The 15,576-nt window shown below is 41.2% G+C and overlaps 1 protein-coding gene across 2 annotated transcripts in view; it reads right to left on the minus strand.

Annotated features, from left to right (window-relative positions):
* LOC136884869 (zinc finger protein 782) overlaps positions 1–15,576 on the minus strand; it is a 68,939-nt gene that overhangs the window by 24,593 nt on the left and 28,770 nt on the right. For both annotated transcript variants that reach the window (XM_068230100.1, XM_067157161.2), the window contains exons 4-5: positions 6,328–6,408; positions 2,545–2,624 (exon numbers count right to left, since the gene is read on the minus strand). In XM_068230100.1, the coding sequence (XP_068086201.1) occupies positions 2,545–2,624; positions 6,328–6,408 (161 nt within the window). The remainder of the gene's footprint in view (positions 1–2,544; positions 2,625–6,327; positions 6,409–15,576) is intronic.

Here is a 15,576-nt window from a genome sequence, read left to right on the forward strand (position 1 = left end):
GGTAACATGCCTACTTCCTCATTGGGGAATACTCAGATCTTTGTAGCTATTGGAGCGTCTTGTTTATGCTGGATTTTGCCTACTAGATCTACCAATTCTCAAATCACTATCAGTTACCTGAATTCTTTGCATTTTTTGGTCTGCTCACGTACTTAGTTTCTGATAATGACAGTGCATTCAATAGCCTTTCATTTAAGAAGTATCTGTTTGAACTCTGCATCTCGCATGTCACCATTACTCCCTATTATCCCAACTCTTCCTATGCTGAGAGAATGAACTGCAATCTGAAGTCTGCACTGATCGCAGATCATCATGATAATCAGACAAAATGGGACTCTTGCTTTAACTGGTCACCCTATGCTTTCAATTCTGCGGTGCATGAATCTGACTGTAAAACTCCTATGTCCCTCATGTTCTGCTATATCCCATATACTCAGATGTCCAATGTTCTTCATATTGAGGATCTTCTACCTGCTCTAACTACACCTAATGATGTTCGTAGGATTTGGGATGAAGGTAAGAAGAAATTGGCTGTATCATATGAGAAGGTCAAGAATACGTATAAGAAAGGTAGAAAATAAACTAGGTTGAAAGTTGGAGATCAAGTCTTTGTCAAGTGTTACCCCATCAGTAAGGCTGTCAATAAGTTTTCAGCTATGCTTGCCCTAGATATCAAGGCCCCTTTACTGTATTACAGTTTTTATCTCCAGTACCTGTGTGGGTGAATGATCCCATTGCCAAACAGATCAGAAGAGTTCATATGTCCCAAATTAAGCCTAGTTAATGAGTGTCGTCTGTTATGTTCAATGAAGTCTTGCCTCTGTTTGCTTGTCTGATGCTGGTATAGAGTTATAATCGTAATTGGGGATGGTTTGGTTGTACCAGTCTTATATTGCAGGGGGGTTGCACTCCTTTATTATTCATGTTATTGTTGCAAGTTGGTGTCTGGCTTGTGCCTGTTCTTAGACTTGGGTATTCGGGCCACCATCTCAGATATCTAATTAACTAGGCGTAGCTAAGTGATGCTATTCTATCTTTCCTTACGTACAAAGTTTGTTTGTTAAACATTATCAAATGTGATGTCCAAAGTTATATGAATTTTCTATGTGATTATTTGTCCTAATAAAATGCATCAGTTCTCTGTCTTCTAATACTATTTCTCAGGTATTGTGCTTCTGTAGTCTGTATGCTACCTTTGGGTTATGTTCCTTGTGTAATATTTAACCTGTTATTCATCCCTTAAAAAAGATTTCTGGTTTAGATTTTGAAAACCACAGTAACAAACATGCTAGATTAACACACATCTACAACACCTAAAACAGGAAATTATAGTTACATAAGCAGTACCGTTGTAAATTGAAAGCCTGTGTTTCTTAAGTTTTATTAATCAGTAAATTAAAAGCAATTGGGACCCAGTTTATTAATCAGGATTGGCCGATCACTAGAATAGATCTGTTGATGTGCTCAACATTATTCTTTTTTCCTCGTGTCTAGAAGTTGTCCAGTAATTAATTGTTCTAATAATATTTTAAATTTAAAATTGCCTAATTCTTTTAGAAAAGAAACAGTGCTTTCTTTCTTGTTAATGTTTTAAAATTCCATTCAGTGATGTATTTAATTTTTCTTCCTCAGTTTGTGGTCACCTGCATAGTTTAGGGTAACTAACTTCTGATTTTCTTGTGTTGTGCATTTTTAAGGCGACGTTCGCTTTCACATGCTGTTTGTTCCTACCCTTACTTCTTGTAAGGTAGGTATTATTTATGCTGGCAGTGTGGGCAATTAGAGGATGTTGTCCGATTGTTGCAGAGCGTGAGGGGCCAACGATTCTGTACCTGGTTTCTACCTATACATTCAATGAGAACATATTCTGAGCGTGACTGAACATGATGAGGATTTTCATCACTCCAAATATCAGTGATAAGAAAAATGCAAATTCTATAATGTGTGCAACATGATTCATCAGCAGGAATTATTCTTGGGAGAAAATCCACTTGTCTCTTCAAAAACCATTGACAAAACCAACTGATATCACAGAATGAAGATATCTGCGAAATGTCACTAGTAAAAGAAAATATAGTTCGATAGAAGAATGCAGAGACGTACACAAATATGAAAGGACACAGAATCACGTGTCTAAATCATGGCAGGTTGATTCACTGGACTGGTCATGTTGTAAGAATGGCCAAAAGCAAGGTCATGGTCAACCAGACACATCCCCTGGAAATCACTTAATACAATATGGAGAACAGAACTGAGATCGTAATTTTAATAATCTTTTTACCGACTCAGCTACCAAGTGGTGACATCTAGGCAGCCAGCTAATCATTAGATACTAGGGGTAGAGTTATTTTAATTTTGCGGGATTTCTATCACACCACAATCCAAGTGGATGGACCTGTGCTGGCTTTGAACCCTCGATATTGGCTTCTCGAGTTCTTCAGTCGACCACTTGTCCGAAGGTGAAGCTACTGAAAATGTAAATAGCAAATTTCATGTAGTCAAGTGTTAGGGGTGTAATATTGAATTAAGCTAAACTGCACTTACATGTCTTCTTTGAGACAAGCAACCAGCTGACCAACTGCGAGTTCATCTACACATATTTCATCCTTAATATGGGTAGAAGGCTGTAAGGGACAAATATGCAACGCAAGGTAAGAAATGTAGAGTAAACAGATAACTAGAGTAAATGTTTTTAAATATACATGATCTACCTAACAATTTAAATTTCATATTTGCACAATAAAAACATAAATATATTCTCCCGATGTAAAAATGAACAACATATGTCAAGTCATAATTATATGAAGAACAGGAGGAAGAAAAGGAGCTCATAATAGGATAAAGAGGACAACTCTACAAGAGGGAGTAATAGAAGAACACAAACTACAAGGATAAGTATAATCCCCATATCTCTTTTTCTCTCTTCCAACATCCTGTCATTGTGTCCATCCTATTTAATCTTCTTAAATGACTTATCATTTGTTTGTGCCTTGTGTTCCCACAGATAACTCATTGTCAAAGAAACATACATTGGATCTCAACCTTCTTGCCTACCATGTCCAGTTTCGCTTAACAAATTGTCAGTTGTTGGACTAAATACTGTAGAACCCTATATATTTCATTACCCAGAGAAGAGGGAATCTAAACATTCACGATGTGGATACAACAGTAAATGTTATAAATCTTTTTTTTTTTTTTTTTTTTTTTTTGCAAATTGCTTTACTTCAAACCAAGAGGGATAGGTTTTGGGGAGACGATGGGGCTGGAAAGGACTAGGAGTGGAAAGAAACAGGTGTGGCCTTAATTACAGTACAGCCCCTATATTTGACTGGTGTAACAATGGAAAACCCTATTCAGGGCTGCCAACAGTGGGGTTTAAACCCACTGCTCTTGTGGTTGAGGCATAATAAAAAAAGAGAAGTACTCCACACAAAGAACTGTCGATCTGAACTCATCAAGACAATTAAAATGAGGAGGCTGAAATATATGGGTCACAATATGAGGACTCCTGAAAAGTACAAGTAATACAAGGTGTCAGGTTAGAGGTATAATAATATAAAATTTAATAACTTCAGAAATAATGGAGATATTTATTGACGACTTTTTCTACGACTAGGGTAACTCAAAATATTTTCTGTGTTCACTTGCGGTAGCAGTGGTACCACATGCGCATAACTGCATTGTTCATGAGAAGCACGCCAGTAAACATGTGGACTCCACAGCAAAAGGTGTTCTGTGTGCTTTCGCTCGTGGAGTTAAAATCTATTGCAATAGTACAGGGATGGCGAACCTATGCCATGCGTGTCACTGGATGACACGCGAACATGATTTCGGTGGCACGCCACATCAACGTGTTTTTATATACGTCTTGTACTACAGACAATACATATTGAACCTATGACCTTTGTGCCCTAAGAATTTTAAGTATGAAAAGTTACTACATTTCTGAACATTTCTTGACATTACGGGAGTGACACGTGGCAACGGGGTAGCTACTTTCCGTCCCACGCTCTGGGATACGTGACGATACCTGCACGTGTCGTATGTGGAGGGATACAGAAGAAGGTTTATGTTGAATAAATATAATTAAATGAAAGAATTAGTGGTGAACGCAATATATTGAGAGTCCTGTATTCATCTATGAGACAACTGGTCTTCAGCAAGCCAGATTTGAGACTGCTAAGCCATTTTGGTGGATTGTTTCAGAAGGCCGCGTGTGTCTAGCGTCCCCACGCAAAGTCGACAGAAAAGTATAGCTACAGTGGAAATTCTGATTAAAGTTCTATATAGTGGTATTTAGTTTACAGAATGTCAGCTCATGGTTAGCGAATACGATCGAGATCTTCATGGTTTGACACAGGTATTTTACCAGTTCCCTGCTTAATATAAATTATGCCATCCTTCGACCACACGTTCTGCACACTGAATTTACTTATAGCGTCCTGCAGAAGCCGCAGTCTGTCTGGTGTTAGGTCCTCTGTAATTGTTTTATTTGTACCTTTGAGTTTCTTTTTGTTTATAAACATCGCATTTCTTTTCTGGTATGAAACAAACTTCACAATTATGGGTCTTGGACGGCCAGTTTGACTTTTCCCAACCCTATGCGATCTCTCTGTTTCGCCCACTGAGAGTTCCACCCCAATTTCACGAGCTATATCAATGACAATATTGCCCGTGTTTTCTCCTGCAGCTTCTTCCACACTAAACACACGCAAGCACTGTCTTCTTTGGTACTGCTCTAAACTGTCTGTTTTAATCTGCAGCTCCCTGTTTAATTCCCTTATGGTCGTGTCTCTTTCTTCCAGTGTACGCTTTAGTTCCTTGATCACACTCCTATTGAAATTTATGGTTTCTTTCAGTTGCTCTACAACTGTCTTCGTCACCTGATCTTCGATGAGGTTGGCAAGCATGTTGAGAGTTTCCTTACTGCTCAGCGCTTCCTGCACTGCTTGCTTCACAATGGCTTCCATTGGCACCTCTTTAACTTTGGGGGCTATGGTTGTTTTTGTAGATATTTCGCTTCAAGTTTCACTGAACACTTCACGAACACTCTGACGTAAATTACTGTACAAGTTAGCGGCTGTCAAACTGCTAAAATTCACCTCCTAATGCCGCACAAACAACGAGCCTCGTATTTCGTGACTATACACTATCCGCCATTATCTTAAGACAGGAGGCAGTTACAGTCACCTCGTCCAAGAGTACACAATGTCGTCCACAAAAGGTTGAGCCTATGGGCATACAAACTGCAGATTCATCAGCAAATCAAACCTCAGGACAGGCCGCTATAGAAGGCATTCACGGAAACAAATCTGGCAAAAATTGATGGAAACAAGGCATTCCTCAATTCGGTGTGATTCTTGGACGAGGTCACATTCCATATTTCCAGCATGGTAAACAAGCACAATTGACGCATATGGGGATCTGAACCTCGCCACTTAGTGACAGAGTTGGAACGGGACTCCGAAAGTGAATGTGTGGTGTGGACTGTTGAAGGACAGGCTTATTGGTCCATTCTTCTTCACGGAGTCTACAGATAATGGAACACATTACTTAGACATGTTGGAGCAGTATGCTGTGCCACAACTTTCTCATGACGTGATCTTTCAGGAAGATGGCGCACCATGCTGTTATGCGGAAGTTTTGAGGAATTTCTTGAATCATGAGTTCCCAGATCCCTGGATTGAGAGAGGTAGTCCATCAATTGCTTGGCCCCCCCAGAAGCCCCGACATTATGCCACATGATTTTTTCCTGTGGGGGTTTGTCAAAAATAAAGTGTACCAGACACCAGTTTGTGATCTACCAGATCTGCGTCATCACATTTGTGCAGCTATCGCAAATGTTACGCCTACAATGCTGCAGAACACTTGGGGTGAAGTGGAATACCAATTAGATGTCTGTCGTGCCACTAATGGTGCGCATATTGAGGTTTATTGGGTACGTAAACAAACACTTTGAGTTACCCTACTTCTAGAAATAAACCGCAAGTAAATATCTCCACTACTTCTCAAGTTATTAACTTTTATATTATTATACCTTTAACCTGGACACCTTGTATTGCGAGAAAAATGTTTAGGCAAAAGAGGACCTGGCAGATGATGGATGGACATTTTAAAGAAATGGGTTCCAGCTCTTCAACACATGACAATAGGAAGATAGCCATGCTTGTAGCCTAAATCCAGTAAGGATAAGGAAGCAGTAGCAGTGATTAAACCAGCTGCCAGATACCATGCAGTGAAGGGGCATTACCTACCATTAAATTTTGAACTACATGAAGAAAATTAAAGGAGGTCATCAAAATATTAGATTACTTCAAATTTGTTTACCTGTGTTTGTCCTGGCTCTAAAAACTCTGACTTGGTTTCTTCTTTCAAATGCATCTCCTCTGATGTAAGTTCATAACTGTCCTGTGGGAAAGTTAATATATTAGGCATATTCTTTAGACACATCTGGCAATTTATCTTCAGTGGGCTTTACAATTCATTACTTTCTAATAAATAAGCCACCATCAAATGTTCATTGTTGTTTTTCAGAAAATTTCAATACTGAGCATCGTTAAAATCATAAAACCAAAGAGACCTACATGAGTGGAAAGCATCCTGTTTGAATGATCATGGATATTTTTGATATGAGGAGCAATTATACTACATAAAACCTAAAATAAAACAGAATGATCAGGAAAATGAAAAATATTCTGTTCATCATAAACAATCAAATTCTTAAATATTCAGAAATTAAAATTTTTCACTGTTATCTTTCACATCCTGTACTGGAAAATAGAGCTCAACACGAAATACGTACTATACATACTTCGTGCTATGTGTGAAATGCTATCCCCAACAGCTATATCATCAGCTGCCATAGAGAGTTAGGTATGACTGAGAAGGCAAATTAAGGAAATGAACAGTGAGGTAGTTTTGCCTGATTTTCCTCTCCTAGCCAGACAGTGCTGTTACATACCAGTCTCGTAAGTTCAATGAAATGTACAAACAGACCTACCATGTGAATGTCAATTCCACACCCTTTCCTACTGGATCTGAGTTTATTAGGAATCAGTAACTTTCATACTGTAGAGTTAAGGATGGGACTGAGACACAATATACAGGTTACAAATTTATTCAGGGCAAATCCAGAAGACCTCAGAGGCATTCAGCACACAGTATCTCACCAGAAATGGATAGGGTAGGCCACCTCATATGAAATTTGGAAAGGAAGAATATAGAGGGCTGTATGCCTGACAACAATGCTCCTTGTAAAGGCAATCAATTTTTGAGTTGGCATGAGAACATATGATCAGCTGAGAGGGAGATTGTGCATGGTGCCTGGGCTTCGTACATTGCCTTCAGGAATGCCAGTGCTATGTTCAGCATACAGCTGCATTTAACAGTTTAACTAAACCCAGGGTACATTTTTTAAGGTAAGACTTACTGAATTACAATGCAGGTTTGTTTTTTTAACTTCTGTTTGTAATTAAATCCATTTAAATGTTTACACAGAGAAAGTACAGGAGTCACGGTAATTATTTATTTGATTATGTTTCTGATTTCCTATAAAAAACAAGGAATTTACTCAACAATGTGTTTTGAGCATGAAAAGAGTCAAATGGAATTCCAAATAGACTCTCCCTTCTAACTACATGCACATGTGAACTGGCAAAAGGAGCACAGCCTCGTTCTAGTTCAAGATCTAACGTAGTCTTGTCACGATGTTCTTGAAACACGAACAATAGAGCTGGATAAAGACTGATTATGAACGAGGTCATACAGCATGACAGTGACATCAAGGTCTTCAACAGGCTTGTGCAGAATTTGCATTCCTTTACATGACAGTAGCATGGTGGTAACAATTTTCAACGCATGCCTCTTCGGAGGCAGCCCTACCCAGGGAGTGGCGCCCCTGCCTATGTGAGTCCCAGAGCACACTGACCCGGTGTGTAACATCTGGTATATGTCCCAGTTCCGGGTTACGAGTGAAGACCTCAACGGCATCTACGGCGGAGAAGGTGGACTTCGGTACGGCGGAGATGGTGGAAGGAGCATACCCGTAGCATCTGTACTCCAGAGGAGCGGCTACGAAAGGCGTCTGTCTCCATGTTAGGGGCGTCCTAATTTTGAACCTGGCAGTAGGTATAAAATGCCTTTGGGTGTGGCGAGCCCATCGTAACAATAGCCTATATGGACAAAGCAGGCAAAGGATACTATGTACAAGATGTATTACGTACCCATAACAACTTACGGAGCAGAAACTTGGACAATGACAAAGAAGGATGAGAGTCGAATACAGGCAGCCGAAACGAAATTCTTGAGGAGTATGATACAGAAGAGTAGAAGAGACAAAATAAGGAATGAGAAAATCCGGGAAAAAATTGGAGTGGAAAAAATGAATGATAGAATAGAGAAGAGCCGACTAAGATGGTTTGGGCACATAAAGCGAATGAGCGACGAAAGAATGCCAAAAAAGGTGATGGAAATGCAAATCCAAAGAAGGAGAGGTCGTGGACGACCATGATTGAGATGGCAGGATACCATCCAACGCAGCATTATAGAAAGAAACCTGGACTGAGACACAGTATTGGAGGAGGAGTGGTGGAAAGACCGAAGAAAGTAGAGAGGAACCATATTTGCCCCTACCCGGCTACAGCTGGATAAAGGGAAATGATGATGATGATGAATGCCAAAATGTGGCAGACATGCGTCAGACAGGTCGTATTAGTGCCAGTGAAGAAGCCATACGATCCGTGAGCTAGCCCGAGACTCCGGGTTAGGGTATATAATGGGGCGTAACAACTGAAGGAACACTTGGGCATGAGAAAAATTGCATCATGATGGATTCATAGTGATTTGACTGAAATGTAGAAAATGTTACAATTAAACACAGCTCGTAACTACTTGGAGTGCTCTACGTGTGAAGCGGATGCTTCCTAATGCCATCATTACGCTGGATGAGATATGGGGTAAATAGTTTGATAAACAACTGACATGCCAATCGATTGAATGGCATCATAATGGGTAACCACAAAGGTTGAAATTTCATCAGAACCCCAGCCATTCTCGGGTAGGACTGTAGTGGTGTTACCCTGACGCATTATGTTCCTCCACAGAAGACTATCAATGTGCAGTATTACTGTTCATTTTAGGAAAAAAAATTGCAACCTGTTTTGAGAAAGAAGTGGCAACTGTTTCTGCAGGACCAATGCAACATTTTGCATGACAAGACTCACAGTAAGAAAAGTGCAAACTGTGGCTGATTTGTTTGGTCAATGGGGCTGGGAATTGCTGTACCATCCAACATAATTCAAGGATATAATCCCATGTGACTCTCACCTGATTCCTAAGATGACTGAAGCACTTTGGGCCCTTTGCTTCAGGACTGTTCAAAAGATTCGTCAGCAGTAGATCACTATGAACAAAAAAAGGTGCTGCTATAGGTACCCGACGACCCCAACATCACTGGCAACTGGTAGTACACAACCGGTGATTAGCGTGAAGGACAGAAAATCTTGGTATAACATGTATCTTCTTTGTATGACCAGTAACTAAATAGATCCAATTCACACAGTTCCAAACCCGGTATTCATTCAAGAATTTTCTTTTTACGAGTTGCTTTACAGCGCTCCGACAGATAGGTCTTTTGGTGATGATGGGATAGGATAGGAGTGGGAAGGAAGCAGCCTTGGCATTAATTAAGGTGCAGCTCCAGCATTTGCCAGGAATAAGAATGAAAACCTTGAAACACCTTCCTCAGGGCAGTTGACAGTGGGGTAAAATCCCAATGATTTTGTGGATGGAGCATAATAAATATAGGAAAGTACACGACACAAAGAACTGTCAACCAGAGCTCATCAAGACAATTAAAATGCAGTGGCTGGAATATGTATGTCACATTATGAGGACTAATGAAATGAACAATTTGCAACAAGTAATATTTCAAGGATAAATATTTAGGGAAAAGAAGATCTGGCAAAGTTATCAACATCAAGGATTGTCATTTGGAGTAAATAGGCTGGAGCTCTTCGACAAATGACAAAGGGAAGATAGCTATGCTCGTAGCCTAAATGTGGTTAGCATAAGGTGGCAGTAGCAGTGATTAGGGGCTTTGAACTATAAAATTTGCTGTACATTACCTAGCATTAAATGGAAAATGTCTGCTGTTTAAGGTGAATCAGCAGCTTGGTCATGGGCCCGTAATGGTACAAGGTGAACAAAATGAAAATTATAACTTCAAAATGTATCCACTGACTAGAATCTAAAAAAATTATGATGAAAAAATGATAGTGAAACAAAATCTAACAGTGGATCCCATTCACAATGCCTCATGTAGTTGGACGTTACTTATCTAAAGGGGTCCAAATATATATCACTGGCCCCTCACAATTGTACTAATCACTGGTAAAGGAAAACCATGGTGTTAATCATAGGTAAGGTAGATCATGGTTTTTTCTCATGATGGTACTAATCACAGGTAATGAAAACCCCTGGTAGTCACACACAATGGCACCATTCACGGGCAACACAAACCCATTGTGTTTCACATGTGGGGGTACTACTCACAAGCATGCCTACCCATAGTGTTCCTCACATAGTTGGATTAAACATGGGCGCCAGCCAAACTTGTGCTGTTTCTCACATTGTGGTACTAATCACAAGCCCGATGATGATGCTTGTTATTTAAAGGGGCCTAACATCTTAGGTCATCCATCGGCCCCTAATGGTACAAGATGGGCAACATTATATGATAAAATTTTAAAATGTATCCACTGACTACAATTTAAAACAATTGAATATGAACAATGATGGTGAATATAAAATAATCAGTGGCTCTAATTTGCAATGCCTTATTTTTGGTAAAATGAAAGATGACAGGTAATGATAGAATAAGACATTGCCTTAAAATTCAATAATATACCATGAAAATGAATATTTTAAAAAAAAGCATTAAAATAAACAAAAACAGAGTCAAATTAATAAAATGATGGTGAACAATAATATTGAGACTAATATGAAACAATACATTTGTATATGATAAAACAAACTACTCTCCCTCATAAAACAGATGACGAGGTCAAATGACTGCTTGTCACCTCGTTGTACGAGGAAGATGGCAATCAGGAGTTTTAGACTACGGCGCAGATTTACCAGGTCCACGCACTCTGTAAGGACGTGTATCATGGTAAGGTGATCACGGCAAGTACACACCGGATGGGGTTCTCCTTTCAATAAATAACAGTGCATTATTATCCAGGGGCCAATCCGAAGACAACATAACACCACTGCTTCCCTCCGAGAAGCCCGAAGGGAAGTCCTCCATACCCTCGTTGTACCTTTTATCGCTCTCAGTTTATTTGGAAGTGGAGTGGCCTGACACTCCTTATCCCAATGGGACATAACCAAATGTCTCAGCTGAGAGTGAATAACACTTGCTGGAACCTTGTAAGGCAACAGGGGGAATGTAACTGCCTCCTTGACAGCCTTACCTGCTAACATGCTTCCCTTTATGCCCATGTGGCTTGGGAGCCACATAAAAGTGATTATGGTGCCGGCAACCAAACACCCGGCCAGCAGATCCTGGATCTGCTGCACCAGAGGGTGCCGAGGATGACAGGTATCAATAGACTCTAGTGAGCTCAAGGTGTTAGTACACAGCATAAAGTGTCAACGCTCATCGGACAGTGTATACCACAGAGCTTCAGAGATAGCATACAGCTCTGCTGTGTACACACTACAGGTTTTTGGGACAGCAAAAAGAAACCTATCATTGTCGACAAAGAATACACAGTCCACTTTCGTTTCAGCCCTCCAATCATCGGTGTAAATGAGGACTGAACCTGGATACCAGCCAATAATGGGCAGGAAGAACCTCCGATAAATCGAAGGGTCCATGGTTTCCTTCAGGCCAGTGTGCAGATCCAGGATTATTTCAGGCCATCATATTATCCACGATGGTACCCCACTTAGCTGTCTGACAAGGCAGGGAAACGAAGGTACTTCAAACAATCTGTGAGTGCTATCCAAGCGTATTCCAACCGGCTGCGTTTCTCGAGGATAAAGTGTACAGCCGACGGTTTCCATTGTAGAATACATTGGATAGCCTGGGTGAAGTGGCATCTGTAGCAAATTTGCAGTATACGACAGAAGCATTTGCTGGTGCCTCAGGTGTAAAGGCGGCACACCAGATTCAGTGAGCAGGCTAGCAATGGGGCTTGTAAGAAAAGCTCTCATTGCCAAACTAACCCCGCTGTGGTGGATGCTATTCAGCTTCGCCGGGACGCATTGCTCTAGTCTAACCAGGATAAAATATGTACCCTATAGAATCATAGGAGCACCATGTGGTCAGACCCCCCCATTATTACTGCTAAGAAACTTCAAAATATTCAACTTAGTGCCTTGCACTTTTGAGTACCATACATGTGCCACCCATGATAATTTGCTATCGAAAGAAGGCCGATAAATCAGCAAGTATCAACTACGGGAAAAGCAGCATTTCCTAAATAAGGTTCAGGATGTGAGTGAAGAGTGTGCTTCCGGCAAAAGTGCACAACAGAGGTCTTTATGGTTGAAAACCAAAAGCCATGTTCTAAAGTCCACTGTTCCACTCTCCTAATAGCTTGCTGTAATGGTCGCTCTGCGACTGCCATATTATGCAAGCTAAAATGTAGAGCAAAATCATCCACATATAGCGATGGTATTACTGCTAAACCAGCGGAAGCGACAATACAATTTATGACAATTGCAAACTGAGTGACACTAACAGATGATCCGAATGGGACTCATGGTATTGCGAATATGCGCTCGGTACTCGGATATGGAATAGATGGAGGGACAAAATTTCACAATAAATACAGGCAAGTTACCTCTGAATCTCCAGTGATGCAGGACTGAAAGGATACCATATCGCCATGTAGTGTCATAGGCCTTTTCTAAGGCCACGAAAACAGCCACCAAATGCTCTTTCCACAGAAATGCATTCTGTGTAGAACTCTCCAGGTGTACCAAGTGGTCAGTGGTCCAGCGGCTCAAAAACCACATTTTTACTTGGATAAGAGTGCTTGTTTCTCCAGACACCATACAAGTCAGCAATTTACCATCTTTCCAAATAGCTTACACAAATAGTTAGTAAGATAAACAGGTCTGTAACTTCCGGCATACTTAGGATTTTTGTCAAGCTTGAGAACAGGAATTACTATCTCACCACTGAGATGGAAACTCACCCCCTATCCAGATTCGGTTGAAGATACGGATATGTTTTAACATCTGGTTATGGACATTGTCTGGTTCAGGAGACATGTCCTTGCGAAGCACCAAGGCGCTGCAGAGGTCCCACTCCGTAAAGAGCACGTTATAGTCCTCTGAAGCTTGAGTGGCAAAATTGAGGAGATGATGTTCTTCGATAGCTGCTGCAATTTCTTCGTTCCAACAAGAAACGAGTTTTCGGCTAGGAGTCCCTGAAAATGATAGAATGGACTCCACAGCAGCAGCAAGAATAACTTGTGGTAAGTAATTGATATCACTGTCTACACTCCACCTGGTCACATCGTTGAAGACAGCTAGTGATGTGAACTTTGGCCAATTAGCATGTTCAAGTATCCATCAAGAAGGAGCCTCGAGAAATTTCTGTTTCAACAAAATAAGAACAATGGGAAAATGGTCACTGTCACAGAGATCATCATGTGTATTCCACCAAAAACAGGGGAACTAGCGTTCGGCTGCATAGACTGATGTCTATGTGAGAGTATGTGCCATAACGTACACTGAAATGAGTTAGTTCACCTGTATTCTAAATACATAAATTCAGCTCTCTTACTAATGTTTCCAACTCCCTTCCCCTGGGAAAAGGTGTTTCAGAGACTAATATAGGGTGATGGGCATTAAAATCGCCCATTAGGGGGATTGGAGGTGGAAGCTGATCTATAAGATCAGTTACACGATTAATATAAGAGGCAGGCCTGGTGAAAAATGAACATATCACACTGTTGTTATGACAGGCAGCGGAACGTGAACTGCTACAGCCTCCAGCGGAGTTCTTAGTGGAACCTCTTCACTACATGTATCAGAACGGACAAAAAAGCCACCGCCTCTGGAAGACTGGTTAGCATAATATTGATCTGTCGAGTATAGTCGGAAATTTCTTAAGACCGTACAATGACAAGGTCTGAGATTAGTTTCCTGAACGCAGATTATACGCGTCGAATACTCACTAATTAGCTGGCGCAGCATAGCAAGATGCCTTATATAACCATTACAATTCCACAGTAACAGTGATATAGTGTGGACTAAGAGAGGATTAGTGTTAGGTTAAACTAAATCCTAAGCACCAACATGTAGATGAAAGATCGATGTCCACCCCGTCGTTGGACGAGGGGCTGACACCCAGAACTTTGATGCTTTTGGGGGAAGGATGTCCTCCTATGAGGGGAGCGTGCAGGTTTTGGAGCGGGCATATCTGCTGATTTCCCTTTTACAGGGAAAGTGCGAGAGCACCTGTTAAGGCCTCTCCTCTTCTCAGCCTTCTTTTCTTCTTCAGACAGGCTGGGAGATAATTTCCCAGCCCTGAAGGCCAGTGGGCTTCCCCACTGATGTGCCAGCTTAGGAGTCCCAGCAGGCACAGACTTGTTTGTGGTCGAAGGTGGGGTGGTCCCTCCTACAAGTTTTTACACTTTGCAGCTTTGCTCACAGGAGCAACAGCTGCCTTGGGCAAAGCGATCATAACAGGTTGAGAAGATGTAAATGGCAGACCTGGAAAACTCTGTGCTATCTTCATGTAGTCTAGTGTATTGGCGGGAGCATTCATAGAATTGAACATGTGGCGTGCTTCCTGGTAGGAAAGACTATCCAGAGTCTTGATCTCCTGGATCTTCTCTCACCGAGATATACCGAACAGTTCCAATCTCAGGGTGAATGAAGACGAGGGCAATTAGTGCATCGTAAGGAGTTGTTTCACTCTTCCGCGCCGTGAGCTCCTTTGCTACGTGTACCACATACAGACGGATTAGAGCAATGAAATACCATGACCAAACCTCTGACATTGATAGCAGCACATGGGAGGCCGGATGTACAGCCTGACATCACAGCGATAGATTGTTTTCTTGACTTTTCTGGTAACACTGACAATCTGAAGGAGACAATGACTGCATGCGTGCCAACTTTTTCACTGTTTACTTTCCGCGTAATGCGCCGGACGTGTGTAACACCATGGTGCTTCATGTCTTCCATCAACTCGTCAGTGTTCAAGATGAGATCTCGGTCTTTAGCAACAAACTATGGTTGCGCATTTTTTTCAGATCTTCCAGTTTGCCATAGACACTTTCTATGAACCTACTAAACCAAACAGACATTACCAGCTTGAAGTCACTCCAATCAGTTCTGGTAGCAATCAGAAAACTAGGGAAGCTGCATCCCATTCTTTCACGCTGCGCTTGTTTCCAGGGGGCTGAACCCCTCAAGGAATCAAACATTGGAAGATTTCGGTGAGGGATCACTCTGGCAGGCTGAAGACATTTCGAAGCCATGCCCGAAATCATCCTCCCTGAATGCAACCCGCTCCGATCAGGGGTCTCTGTAGCCAATTCAAGCAGCCAA

This window comes from Anabrus simplex, chromosome 13 (assembly GCF_040414725.1).
Source record: "Anabrus simplex isolate iqAnaSimp1 chromosome 13, ASM4041472v1, whole genome shotgun sequence".
Lineage (NCBI taxonomy): Eukaryota > Metazoa > Arthropoda > Insecta > Orthoptera > Tettigoniidae > Anabrus > Anabrus simplex.